This window comes from Electrona antarctica (assembly GCF_951216825.1).
Source record: "Electrona antarctica genome assembly, chromosome: 23".
Taxonomy (NCBI): domain Eukaryota; kingdom Metazoa; phylum Chordata; class Actinopteri; order Myctophiformes; family Myctophidae; genus Electrona; species Electrona antarctica.
In genome coordinates, this window is record NC_136804.1 from 29,023,628 (window position 1) to 29,037,656 (window position 14,029).

Sequence of the window (14,029 nt, forward strand, 5' to 3'; positions counted from 1 at the left end):
CGACTTTTACCAGCTTCAGAATGTGAAGCAAACTGGTCTAGACGAATCTGTGGAACGCTGCCCTGTAGGCAGACATAGCTGAGGTGTCAAGCTGCGTCGCTTGATGCAACTCATAGCAAGAGGGTCTCCGGGGACCGGTTAGAGTGGCTTGAAGAAGTCCTTGCCGGGACTTACACCCCAACCTTCTTCACCTCATCAACATCATAATGTTTTCCTCATTCATTCATCCATCCCTGGTCTGAACACATGCATCCAATGTCTTTATGCCTGTAGTGCACAGTATGGTGTAGAAATTACAGGCACATCATATTATATTATGAAAATTATATTATTTAACCCATTTTGACCTGAGATCAGATTCTACATCCTGACAGTTTTCTGAAAAAGCTATGTTTCTTCGATTTTTCAAAAGCTAAAGCATAACATAATGCTAACACCAAAAGGGGTTCCAGCCCAGAATGGGTTAAATCAAATTGAGCCATGATTGATGATTCAATTTATGGTATGTAAAATCAACTTGCAGAGATTTGAAACTTGCTCGAGATAATCCAACACGGCCTTCCTTTAGTTTTAGTCAAAGCCACGGTATTGTTGTAATAAATCTGCATTTTAAAGCATGGATCTTTTTTTTTAAATAGCTAGAAAGTAGTTTCTAATATGCATGACGATGAATAACCACACACACTTAAACAGCCCCTGGAGAAAGACTTGACAGAAAGAGGCTGTGTGGTCGACCTTAGGCGAGTGCCTGCCTGTGGGCCATTGTACTGTAGACTTAACGGTACAGTAGCACAGTACTGCCTCAGAGTTTCACTGGGCATCCCTAGGGACCCTGGTGTGATGATGTGCTGAGCCAGCAATTCTTACATCACAGTGGGGCTGCTGGGGTGTGTGTGGTGGGGTAATATGATGCAACGTGGATGTGTGTGTGTGTGTGTGTGTGTGTGTGTGTGTGTGTGTGGGCATATAACATAGCTCTGACCGAGACATTGCAAATGTAATTTTGTACTAAAGGATCCGTCTAATAACTGGTGAATAGGCCTATCTCACAGCATTGCCCCCTTTTTACGCCCCCTTTTAGAGCTAGTGGTGTTATTTTTTTTTCCGGTCCATAGGCTTCCATGTTAAAAGAGGTATTTTCACAAGCCACAAATTACCGTTTTGTAAAGGTAAGGTTTATTCTACTTATTTGAGTTGTTATACCATTGTGTTTTCTTCATATTATTATCGGTCTTTGACATTTTAACATTAGGAAATGTACTTTCTCCAGAGAAAAAAAGTGTAAATGCCTAATGTTAAATGACACCACTATCTACCGGAAGTGGGCGTGGAAAGCGGGCTGTGAGATAGGCCTATTACAAATGATGACTCCCCAATCCACACATAATTTAGACATCCCACTGAAATAAGCCCCATGTTTGCCTTCAATGTAACAAAAGGTTGAGGGCTGTATGTATGCTCACTAGGCTGATGTGTCAATGTAGACTAGAGGATACAAATGGGACTTTGATTTTGTCTAAATTTTATTTATTTAATGTATTAGCTTGCCTTGTGTAGAAGGAATATATTAAAGCAATAGGCTAAACATTGCCAGAAATATCACTTGCTTATGCATGACATCACATGAGAATGCTGACAGTGTGCATTGTATTCCTATATAATTTCAAAGCTTCCAGACTTTAGGCCAGTTCCTTCACCTGCATACAAATTACAAAGTGCTCATGAGTCTTTAACCTTTTCTGTAGAGGAAGACCCTAGAGCAGGGGTGCCCACACTTGAGAGCTACTTTCAAAATGACCAACTCGGCAAGATCTACCCACCAAATCAATTATTATACCATTGCTGAAAATAGTTTAAATATGTACCTGAGGGGGCTTCGGAATAGTAGAGTTCGTGTTACATTCTGTACAGTATAAGACAAATGCACTTGGAATGGGAAATAGAGGGGGAGAATTCTTTTTTTTTATCGTTTTTTTTCTTCAATATATTTAAATGAAATACTTTTTAGGGGCATGTCATGTGATCTACCTGCACAGCCTTTGTGATCTACTGGTAGATCGCGATCTACCATTTGGGCACCCCTGCCCTAGAGTCAACCTCAAGGTCAAAAACCACGGACACAGTCCTCGCCTTCATTCTTTCTAAAATGTCTGCTGGTGGTATTCATAACCGCAAAAAAGAGATGTCCCGATGCTGTATCAGTATCGGAAAAGTATCAGGCCCTTATTCGTCATATTGGGTCATATCGGTGAATACCAACACCGATCCAACACAGGTACCCCTGTGTTGGATCGGTGGTTAGACTGGCATATTCAGGGGTTGACACAGACACTATGGCAGGTAAATAAAATGTTGGGGGCATGTGGAGTTTGCTTTGGAGTTGCCCAAACTGCAAGTGCATATTTGAGTGAGGAGTCTCACTGAAGAGGAGACACAACACTGGTATCGGTATTCGGCTAACACAGACATTGTGGTATCGGGATCAGATCGGGAACGAAAAAAGTGTATCGGGACATCCCTAACCGCAATGATAATTATGGCTAGCCTAGAACATACAGTATATATTTTTTAATACCTTGTTTAATCTGCAAGTCGTACTTGTCTATCATGCATGCAGGCTGGGTGTGTAGGAATAAGTACCGTAGAACAGAACAGATATTATCCATTAGAAACATTTCATCCATTTCTCACTGCTAGCCATTGATTTTCTGGATTCTCATCCGTTTAGTGAAGCGGGCTTTCGTCAATATGAGCTGTTCAGCTGGACATATGGCGAGCACTCATTGGGGGTGGGGGGGGGGGGGGGTATGGTGTGCCTTAGAGCCAAAAATATTGGACAGCACTGACCATGACCGATTAAATTCACAATATATGCTGTGGAAAACTGTATCATGTGTCATGGACGGACCAGTCTTATGTTTTGTGTTTTGTTTTTTTTGAGTGGTGCAACCACTCCTAGCGTTATAGCGTTTGTTCACCACCAAGTGGCACTGTTGTGCAGCCTAACACAGACACACACAGGCCAGGGAGGAGGGCTTGTACAGTACAGTACAGAACAGTACAGTACGTACAGCACAAGTACAGTACTGCACCACTCACTTCAGACGGGTCTGATTTTTTCAGATTATACTAGAAATGTGCGCCGTCTTCAGCCACATGAGGTCTGAGAGCAGTGAGAAGGGTAAAGGACCCAGCTAGCTGCAGCGGACAGTCACAATCTGAAATTCAATCTCAAATGAGGGCCATTTTGTAGGCTGGCCTAATAATACACCATTCCGACGACCCTATACATTTACACCTCTATGTATCAGAAGAACAATGATTGAGAAAAGGGTCTGTTTGTTTATGAAGAAAGAAACTACAATATATTCATAAGGATCACATCTTTGCGTTATAGAGCAAGGCTCAATATGCCACCAAAGTCTCAGATTGCATCTCATTTGGGAGAACACACACACACACACACACACACACACACACACACACACACACACACACACACACACACACACACACACACACACACACACACACACACACACACACACACACACACACACACACACACACACACACACACACACACACACACACGAGACATGTTCAGTATGGCTTTCAAGTGCACAGTAAAGTCCAACTGTATTTAGGCTATCCATATTTGTAACAGAGATTTTACAAATGTAACCAAATTAAGCCTTAAAAAGGTCTATTTGGTATTTGCACACTCTGAGTAAAATGAACACGGAGGATTTTACAGTGCGTGTGTCTGAAGTCTGAACCTCAGCTGCTTTGTGTTCGAACACCTTGTAACAGAATGTAGGCCTGTTTCTCAGGCCTCTCTTAGACATGACCCAGATTTCTACCACCACACCGAAAAGAAGGATAACTTTTCAGCCAGCCGCTGGAGCATTGGCTGGATTTTTTTTTAAACTTGGTTCTTCATGGTGAAGCAACAATGATCATATCCCGGCTACAACAATGTGATGATGGATAACTGACAACAGCTGACGTGCTTTTATGAACACGAGGGGAGAGAATATGGTCTTTCAGGGAAGTTGTTGCCATCCGTTAGTGAACCGTTAGGGAAGTTGTTGTCATCCGTTAGTGAACCGTTAGGGAAGTTGTTGCCATCCGTTAGTGAACCGTTAGGGAAGTTGTTGCCATCCGTATATGAACCCTAGCTTCCCTATTCTGGGGTGAACATTCTGTGAAAATAGCAGATTTACAAGCTTATAGGTCAACTATTTTAAGAAAAAGGAGGGGTGCCATTATAATATTAATTACTACACTACACAAATTATTACAATAATAATGAATTCATCAAATTAATGTTAACGAGGGATTATACTGTATGTTAACCCATTAAGACCTGAGGCCGATTCTACAAAGAAGCAGATGTAGATCTGCTATTTTTGAATAGCTAAACCCAAATATCCAATATGGTAAATGGTGCATTTATATAGCGCCTTTATCCAAGGCGCTTTACATAGATTGTGCATTACATTCACCCACACATTCATACAACGATTCATACAACGATGGCGGCGGAAACCATGCAAGGAAGGCACCAACCTGCACATCAGGAGCAATTAGGGGTTCAGAGACACTTTGACACTAACTCTGGGGGAGCTCACAGGGATCGAACTGGGAACCTCACGGTTCCCATTCCTACCCCTGAGCCACTGACACACAGATGCTTGCTTTCCCGGTTTTTAAGGGTAGGAGGTCACGAGGTATACAAGTAACTATACATCGTCTAATATAATATAATTATTGGCCACAAACTACAAACAAGAATGTGAAACAATATCCCCTCCCTGGGCCAAGAGCAATTCAGTCATGTTTCATTGAGTAGCAGCACCACCACAACAACAACAACAACAACAACAACAAATGGTGCATTTATATAGAGCCTTTATCCAAGGCGCTTTACATAGATGTGCATTACATTCACCCATTCACACATACATTCATACACTGATGGCGGCGGAAACCATGCAAGGTACCAACCAGGACATCAGGAGCAATTAGGGGTTCAGTGTCTTGCTCAAGGACACTTCGACACTAACTCTGGGGGAGCCCGGGTTCGAACTGGCGACCTTGCGGTTACCATCCGGAAACTCTACCCCTGAGCCACCGCCAACCCGACGACAACAACAACAACAACAACAACACCAACAACAACAACAGGTAAACAACCACCTGTGCAGGGCAGGCCAGGGTTAAACAATTTTACTGGGCTGCTTGTTGTTAGTCATACAACTGTACCATTTATTTATAGAGAGTTATGGCAATGGGTCTCTAGCAGCATCGTCTTCACAGTGTACAGTTGTTAGCTTAGAAATATGCCTGGTCTAAATTTGGCAGAGCTTTTTCTTTCTATTTTCTATCCTACATTTTTTATCCCACGATTTTTGTAACCCATTATTATTTTTTCACCCAGTGTCAATAATCCTGGGCGCTACACTCCCTCTGTCAACCTGGGGAGAGCAACGGACTGACCTCATGCCTCCTTCACTGCATGAGGAGTCCAAGTCGCTTCTTTTCACCTGACAGAGGGGAGTTTCCCCCGGTTGGACGTATAGCATGTGGAAGGAAGGAAGTAAGGATTGGAACACATACGTTATTCCAAACAGTTCCTTTCCCCTCCATCAGGCGCCCCGGTTTGCTGGGGGGAGGCAGTTTAGAGACTAGGATTACTGCATGTTTTTTTGTGATGGTACCTACTACCTACCCTAGGGGACACACTGGAGAACATGCAAACTCCACACAGAAAGGCCATTTCACCAACCCCACCTAGGGTATGGGCACTGATGACACAAAGGAGAGAACACGCCCACAGCATCTCCAGTGGGAATTGAACCCAGGACCTTCTAGCTGTGAGGCGACAGCAGCACTAGTACCCACTGCATCACCGTGGCCCATTAGCAGAGCTATTTCAAACATCACAATCCCACAGCAATACAAACAAAGAGAATGAACGGATGGTACCCTACAGTAATTAAGAAAGCCTCCCATGGAGGACACCTTTCATAGGTTAATTTCCTTTATACTCTGCACTCTACATACAGATGCAGAATCCTGGGTACAGTGCAATTTCTCCATTTTCTAATTACACTACAAACTCATCTCATCTCTTGGTGCCAAACAGGCTATACACGTGTGTTGCTTGACATATCGTCAAAACTAAAAGTCAACCCCAGTTGCCCTGCTGTTGTATAGTCTAAAGGCTTTACAATGTGTATTATTATGTTTTCACTCAATGTTGACAGATTGGTATTATTGGAGCCACTTATAAGATAATTATGTATCTTTAATTGTCGTCTGATTGTTATTGACTATGTGAAAGAGTCAAGACAGACTTACCCATACAATTAGCACATATCACCTGCTGCTTGACAGTTGACACCTAACTTGAGAGGTAACCGAACCCTGACTAACCGTCACACAACTTGCCACTTACAAACCATTCAAAACTCATTTTGATTAAAGACCTGATCCACAAATAGAAAGGTAATGCTGCACATTATATGATGGTCAGGGATGGCCTTGCTAATCATATGTTGCATAATATATACTAATAATGTATGCACTAGCAAACTTCAACTGATGGCGAGAGCACAAATTATTATAGTGTGTGTACCACACCGAATGTCCTAATCTGAACAACATCAATCACTAATATCACTGTTTATACAGTCACACACACACACACACACACACACACACACACACACACACACTAATTTCTACATGCATGCAGGGCAGAATTAGCATTAGGGCTATGGACCAGAGCTACATACATACATACATACATACATACATACATACATACATACATACATACATATTACAGTCAATATATAGGTGATCTGTTGATGTCTAAAGTAAAAGAGTATTATGGAGTTCAGGTTGTACTTTCGTGCAGTTATAATTAAAGCTGCTGACCAATTTTTGACATTTGACACATCTGACTGATCTGACATTTCTCGGAGGTGCAATGGTTGAATGGTGCATCATGAACGCAGCATCTAAATAACATTAGCTAATCATCATATATTATATTATACACTGTTATACACTGCTGTTACACTGCGATGGAATTATTGACATCAAATACATACATGGGCTAGGAAGCACTGAAGCTAGCTGCCTGATTTACATTGGGCATCAACTGGGATGCCATTTTCCACGGATGTGTTTTGGAACAGTGTATACAAAAAACAAGCAAGCGAGATGCACGTTACGTTGCTGTCAAATTCTCAACTGTCAATTAAGCTGCTTTATTTTTTTAAGCGCGTCTCTTATTCTTGTCTGTCGGCTGAAAGGCTAGCTCTAAAAAAAATACCTAAAGAAATGGCCTTGCTAGTCGCAGACTAGCTTAGCTATTAGCTATACAGCTAACATCTGCCCAGTATTTATGCAGCAAAGAGGCTAGCAGCGTTAGCAACGTTAGCATCATCCCCCCCACCACCCCCCACCCCCCTACGAATGATGCAGGGGGCATCGTAGTTTACCACAGAAACACCGCGGACAGTGTGCGCCGCAGTGCACGCACGCACACACACACAACGATGCAAGGTCTTTACGTGCGCCTGTTCCGAGGCTAAACAAACAAGCACGCAGGCTCCGTGAAGCATACTGTACCTCTGGGTGGAGAATAGGGACGCAACCAGCTTCTTTCTCATATTCATCCATAGCGTCTGCCATCTTGGTGGTCAGCTAGCGCTGAGCATTGTGGGTAATGGGTAGGGTGGAAAGTGGAAACAACCAGGGGGGGAGAGAGAGAGGGGGTGGTATGGGTGGGAGAGAGAGAGAGAGAGAGGGGGGGGGGAGAGGAAGAGAGAGATAGATCTTGATCATTTGCATATTGTATTGTGAAAGTTAATGTTCTATTTGTATGTTTGATATTGTTTTCTGTTATATTTTTTTCTTTTGCTGCATTTTATGCTTTGGCAAATTGAATTGAATTGAATTGAATTGAATTGAATTGAATTGAATTGAATTGAATTGAATTGAATTGAATTGAATTGAATTGAATTGAGAGGGAGGGAGGCAGAGAGAGAGGGACAGAGAGAGAGAGAGAGAGAGAGAGAGAGAAAGTTAGACAGACAGACAGACAGACAGACAGACAGACAGACAGACAGACATGGTCCATTACGTCATCACCATCTCCTTGACCGTTAATAGAGTGCATGGGGAAGTGAATTCATAAAACTATAATTAAGTGTCACTGTCAACTCCTGTTCTCTCTCTCTCTCTCTCTCTCTCTCTCTCTCTCTCTCTCTCTCTCTCTCTCTCTCTCTCTCTCTTAAATTCAAATTCAAATATGCTTTATTGGCATGACAAGCATTCTTATATTGCCAAAGCATTACATACAGTATGAATGATACAAATACAGTATGAAACAAAAATAATAAATTATACATATTCAGAATCAGAACAAATAATATAACCAAGACAAGGAAAAACATAAGCAAAATTACATTGATCCCTCATTTTGTGGCAGGCTGATACATATTTTGCTGCAAACCTGGAACATTCTGCTTTCTCACCTAATAAGTATAGGGGATTGCCTGGATAGAGTCAAACTGTATCCTTGTTTTTGTTGAATTTAGGGTAGTATTCTTCTCTAATGTGTTTATATTTGTCACATGCAGTCAAGAAGTGGAGCTCTGTCTCCACTCCTTGACTACAGTGAGAACACGGCCTGTCCTGTCTGGGCAGCCAGGTTTGTCTATGTCTGCCTTTCTCGATGGTCAGGCTGTGCTCGCTGAGACATTAAGGTTAAGGTTTTTCTGACTTTGTTATCAGTCACCGTGCTCAAAATATTCTGCCACCTGTATTGTCTATTTAGGGCCAGATAGCAATTAAAGTTTACTTTGGGGTTTTGTTGTTTCGAGACAAAAGTTTTCGTATTTTTGTTTCTGTTGATTTGTTAATTTGGTTGGGTAGGATTTGTTGTGGAATGATGTCGCTGTCCTGAGGCTGGTTATTGTTGGCTGATGGTTTGTTAAGCGTCAGGACCAGCTGACTGAGGGGACTCTTCTCTATGTTCAACTTTTGGCTTTTGAGGGCTTTATAATGATAGGATTTATAATGATAGGATTTATAATGATAGGATTTGGAGCAGGGGTGGGCAACTTTGACGATGGAGAGGGCCACTATATTTGCACACTTACTCCAGAGGGGCCACATTGCATATTTCTGTCGTAGAAAAAAATAGCCGATCTACAAGCTCAAAACGCGTTGCACTGCGACGCATTTTGAGCTTGTAGATCGGCTGTTATTGCTATATTTGAATTCAAATCCTGAATAATTTTTTGCCATTTTTTAAAATGGAATCCTGAAAAGTAACCTTTTTATTTAATTTCAAATGCATTTAGTTATAGGTATGTTAATTTTATGAACTAAATACAAATACATTGGACATGTTGCCCATGTATGATTTGGAGTCACTCAGTTTTAGGTGTTTCCAAAATGTTATGGCTCCTTTTTCAAAGTTGATAATTAGAGGGTATTGGCCACACACACACACACACACACACACACACACACACACACACACACACATACACACGTACCAAGTTAGTCAATTGATATACAAACCGTGAACAGCACTAAGGTTTGTTTACATCAGGGTCCTGCATTTTCAATTCATCAGAACATTTAAAGAACGTACAAATGAAAAACAGGAAATCGTCATATAAAGAAAGTAAAAAAGATTTTCCATTCCACTGGAATGAAAAATGTTCCATTTTGATACCCTTTGTCATCACAGCTCTGTGCCTCGAAGATTCTACCCTCTACCTATCTAAACAGTTCTTCTGTTTGACCGCTGGGTGTCGCCTCTGCAACACTAAATAGCTTTATAACGTGTTACAGTAGTAGGCCTTGGATCAATAATCAAGAACGACTATCAAGTATTAGTATTTGATCCATTTTATATATTTCCCACCACCACCACATGTACGAAAGTAAAAGCCACCTTGTAAGAACAATACATTACATTATTTAATATGAATTAATTATAATTAATAGAGAAGATAGAGAGAGAGATCATTGATTTAAGTATTTATTAACAGTTTGCAGAATTAGTGACACACACACACACACACACACACACACACACACACACACACACACACACACACACACACACACACACACACACACACACACACACACACACACACACACACACACACACACAAACACAAAAAAGAGACACAATTGTTTTTTTGCAATTTTGTTTCATACGGTATAGTATAACCATAGACCGTAACATGATATGTTATATGTATTGTTGTGAGACAAACACAATCGAACCAGATATGAGCACCGCCCCCCCTATGAGCCAGCCAGAGCAGAGCCAGGCATTCTAGATGATCACCGAGATGGAAAATTGGAAGCAGAGGCGATTGTTGTCGAGGAGGAGGAGGAGGAGGGGACACCCTCCCCCCCACCACCCATCCACCTTCCATTCAACCACCGTCCGAACCGAAGACAGTCGAGAGGGACTGGGACTGTCTGGAATGCCTCCTAATGAGGCTGAGCGAGCTGTAGTTATGAAAACACCAGTATAGCTTTATAGCGAGCAATGTGGTCATGTAAATATTAGACGGTTGGACTCGCAAATGTTGACCCAAGGAGGAGGAGGAGAAGGAGAAGAAGAACGCAGTCAGCTGAGGAGGAGGTGGTGGTTTTAGCCCATGCAAGCGACACTGACACATCATCACAGACAGACAGTCAACTGACACCGAGTCCTTCCTTCCTTCCGTGGCCGAAGAACTGATCTGCAAACCCGGGATAAATAACCCCCCTCCCCCCCGCGTGAAGAAGCACAGGTGGGTGGAATGACATGAATAGTAACCATACCTGTTGTTATATGTGTGCGTCTCTAAATGTTCTGATGAATTGAAAATGGTGGACCCTCTTGTAAACAAGTGTAATGCTTTTATGGTGTCGTCCACTCACTGTTAACAGGTTTTTGTATTGAGTTGTGCTTGAAATGTACTGTAATTGTGCAAATTGTTAACAAATACTTCATCCAATCAATCAAACAAACAATGTTATTGCCTTTGAAGTTGCTACTATATGAGCCAGACAGTGTGTAGTGTGTAGTGACTGTTGTTGTTACATAGTAGCTAGCATGCCTGCTAACAGCGCTCGATCTGTCTGATGCGATACAGTTGATTACATTGACGACTCTGCAATGTCAGCACTATTATGTAATGATATGTCTAGCCAGGGAGATTTATTAATTAATTAATGATCACCCCCCCCCCCCCCCCCCCCCACACACACACACACACACGCTGTGACACACACCTTTCTTGGAATTTAATAATCTCTCTCAAACGTTAATAATTTATTTTGGCAACATCTTCTACTTTACCCCAACGTGTATTTATTCAGGTGTACTGACTGAGATACAAGACTATACCGGTAGTACAGATTATGTGACTGTATTATGCTCCTATGATAAGTAGAGCAGATAAACTGTTGTTTGTTATTGCTTGTTGTCACACCAGAGATCTGTGTAGTTTGGAAGCTTCCTCCCTACAACATCCTGTTGCAGTATCACATGTCAGCACAGACGTGCCATGTTACGACTTTCACTTGACTAGAGTGAGCAGAAGAGAAACATGAAGCTAGTCGTGTTACTGTACAGTGGCGTGGCTCTGTTGCTAATGAATTATTAGCTAGTAGTAGCAAACCATAACAAATAATATGGAGGGAAACTAACTAACTTAGTAACGGAGGAAAAAAAGTCAAAAACATAGTTGTCTGGTCGCTTACAAAGAAGCTCGTTGTGCCATTTTCTCAATAATTGGTATGCCATTTTATTTTCTTTGCCTGTTTAAAGGCCCGCCCGGTCAATTTTTTGTATTTACATATTTTCCATTCTCTAAATAAACATTTGCATGTGAATGATGTGCAATCCTCCAGGACTTGTTTCCATTCCATGCAAGGAAACATTCCTGTCACCAGTGAGGCTCTGACTGCAGCCCAGGGTCACTCACGTCACAGCAGAGCAGGGAGAGACCGAGACTAGAGAGGTCATTTGCCAGTCAAATGGAGTTTCCATCTGTTCCTTCCCGAATAGCTTAATGCTCGTGCACTGCCTGCATGTGATGGTGGTATAGCCTCTCTAGATTGCTTCATTTTAATGCGTGACTGTCCAGCTGCGTGGGATTAGCTCAGGACTGCATCGATCCATGTGTACAGTACACCATGCATACTGTACCTCCTCCCATTACTGTACAGTCACTGCAAAGAAGATTTAGTACAGCATGCAGGCCCTGCCCTGCCGCGCCTCGCAGCGCAGCTATCGAGGTTAGTGGTCATTTACAGTTAGTAGAGCGGTGCCCGTTGGAGCCTCTACAGCGGTGCCCGTTGGTGCACTGGCCTACTTGGAACGATGCAAGTTGGAAATGCATGGCCCCACCCAGATATTATGCGTTGGAGCCTCTACAGCGGTGCCCGTTGGTGCACTGGCCTACTTGGAACGATGCAAGTTGGAAAGGCATGGCCCCACCCAGATATTATGCGTTGGAGCCTCTACAGCGTTGCCCGTTGGGCACTGGCCTACTTGGAAATGCATGCAATATCCCACCCAGATATTATGTCTGTGTCCCTCCTTTTATGCCCATATACTGTATGGAGTTCTTTGTCAGGCATGCCCAAATATAGAGTCAATGCAGACGTCAGAATGATGTCAGAACAGGCCAGCTCCATAGGCTATATGGACCCTGGGGCAGAAGCCCTGTTCAGAGCTCGGGCAGAGGCCGTTCTGGGGTGGTTCTGGACAACCGTGGGTCCGACAGACTCGACACCGGGCACTGCACCCCTTACGGTGGTGTGGAGCGCGTGTGTCGAATTTGAAGTCTGTGGGGCGAGCGGTTCCTGAGTTACGTGCATTAACACACACAGACAGAGAAGTAGACTTATTGGTGCATTTTAGTCGCACAACTCGTAGCTACGATGCCATCAACTTTATTTTAATACTGACGTTTCGACAAAAAATGCCTTCTTCAAGGTATGATTTGTTAGTGATTTACCACAGTGTTGTTGTAAGTCAGTGTGATTTAATTTGAAAGTATAACATTTTGTATTAGCTGTTGTATTATGCCAGTATTGTGGGTTGGTAGTGCCATGCTAGAGAAGCGGTATAGTCATATTTAATCAGATCAGATTTTCAGTATGGTAAATTGATAATTTTTTTTGTCAGTTTATCTTCTGTGCACAGGAGGATTTAGAGCACAGAGCTTTTGTTTATATATTTTTGTGTTGATGCACATCATTATATCATGTTTGTTAATAGGACTGTTAAAATGCTAAGGCTTATGCATCATTAGAGTACTGTGTGTAGACAGCTGTGGGACACTTAGGCTCAGACTATTGGCTATTTGAGAGTGACTGGATGCATTTGTCCTAAAAGCACCAAATGTGCCCAAAGATTAGGTGGTTATCTCACATTTCACACCCAATGACATCACCCAGGCAGTGTAAGGCTGGCCAGCGTTGCTACTTTAACCCATTTAGGCCTGACGTCGACATTTAAAAAATGTTTTCTAAATCCTGATAGTTTTCTGAAATACGTATGTTTCTATATCAGTCAAGGACCCCAAAGATTATATGTAGGCAGGCTAATAGGCGTCCGACCCCCCCATCTGAAAATATGTTGTTACAGGGACCCCCAAGAAAAAACATTCACTCTGAAAGAATATATTTTCAAAGATTTGAGGCACATTTTCACGATTTTTCAAAAATTGCAGATCTACGAGCTTGTAGATCTGCTATTTTTCAATAGCTAAAGTATAACATTATGCTTAAAACACCAAATGGGTTTTCCCGCCCTGAATGGGTTAAGCTAGCCGAAGGATTATGTTGTTAAAATAATTAATTATAATTATTATAAATCTATTATTATAATTGATGTTGCTGGCTACACAGTAGGTAAGTGAAAATCTAATTGGAAGCAGCGTTTGCTATACTATCATTTGTAGCTTTAGCTTTACACACA

General features: G+C 42.1%; 2 protein-coding genes across 2 annotated transcripts in view; one reads left to right on the forward strand and one right to left on the reverse strand.

Moving 5' to 3' along the window:
• Positions 1-7,730, reverse strand: part of zdhhc17 (zDHHC palmitoyltransferase 17) — a 48,891-nt gene extending 41,161 nt beyond the window's left edge. Inside the window, exon 1 of the mRNA XM_079494323.1 lies at positions 7,648-7,730. Within this exon, the coding sequence (XP_079350449.1) occupies positions 7,648-7,710 (63 nt within the window). The 5' untranslated portion in view covers positions 7,711-7,730. The remainder of the gene's footprint in view (positions 1-7,647) is intronic.
• Positions 7,731-10,449: 2,719 nt separating this feature from the next.
• The window catches only part of LOC306916558 (oxysterol-binding protein-related protein 8-like), a 158,109-nt gene continuing 154,529 nt past the window's right edge, over positions 10,450-14,029 (forward strand). The window contains 1 exon segment of the mRNA XM_079494471.1: positions 10,450-10,847. The gene's annotated coding sequence lies outside the window, so the exon portion shown is untranslated.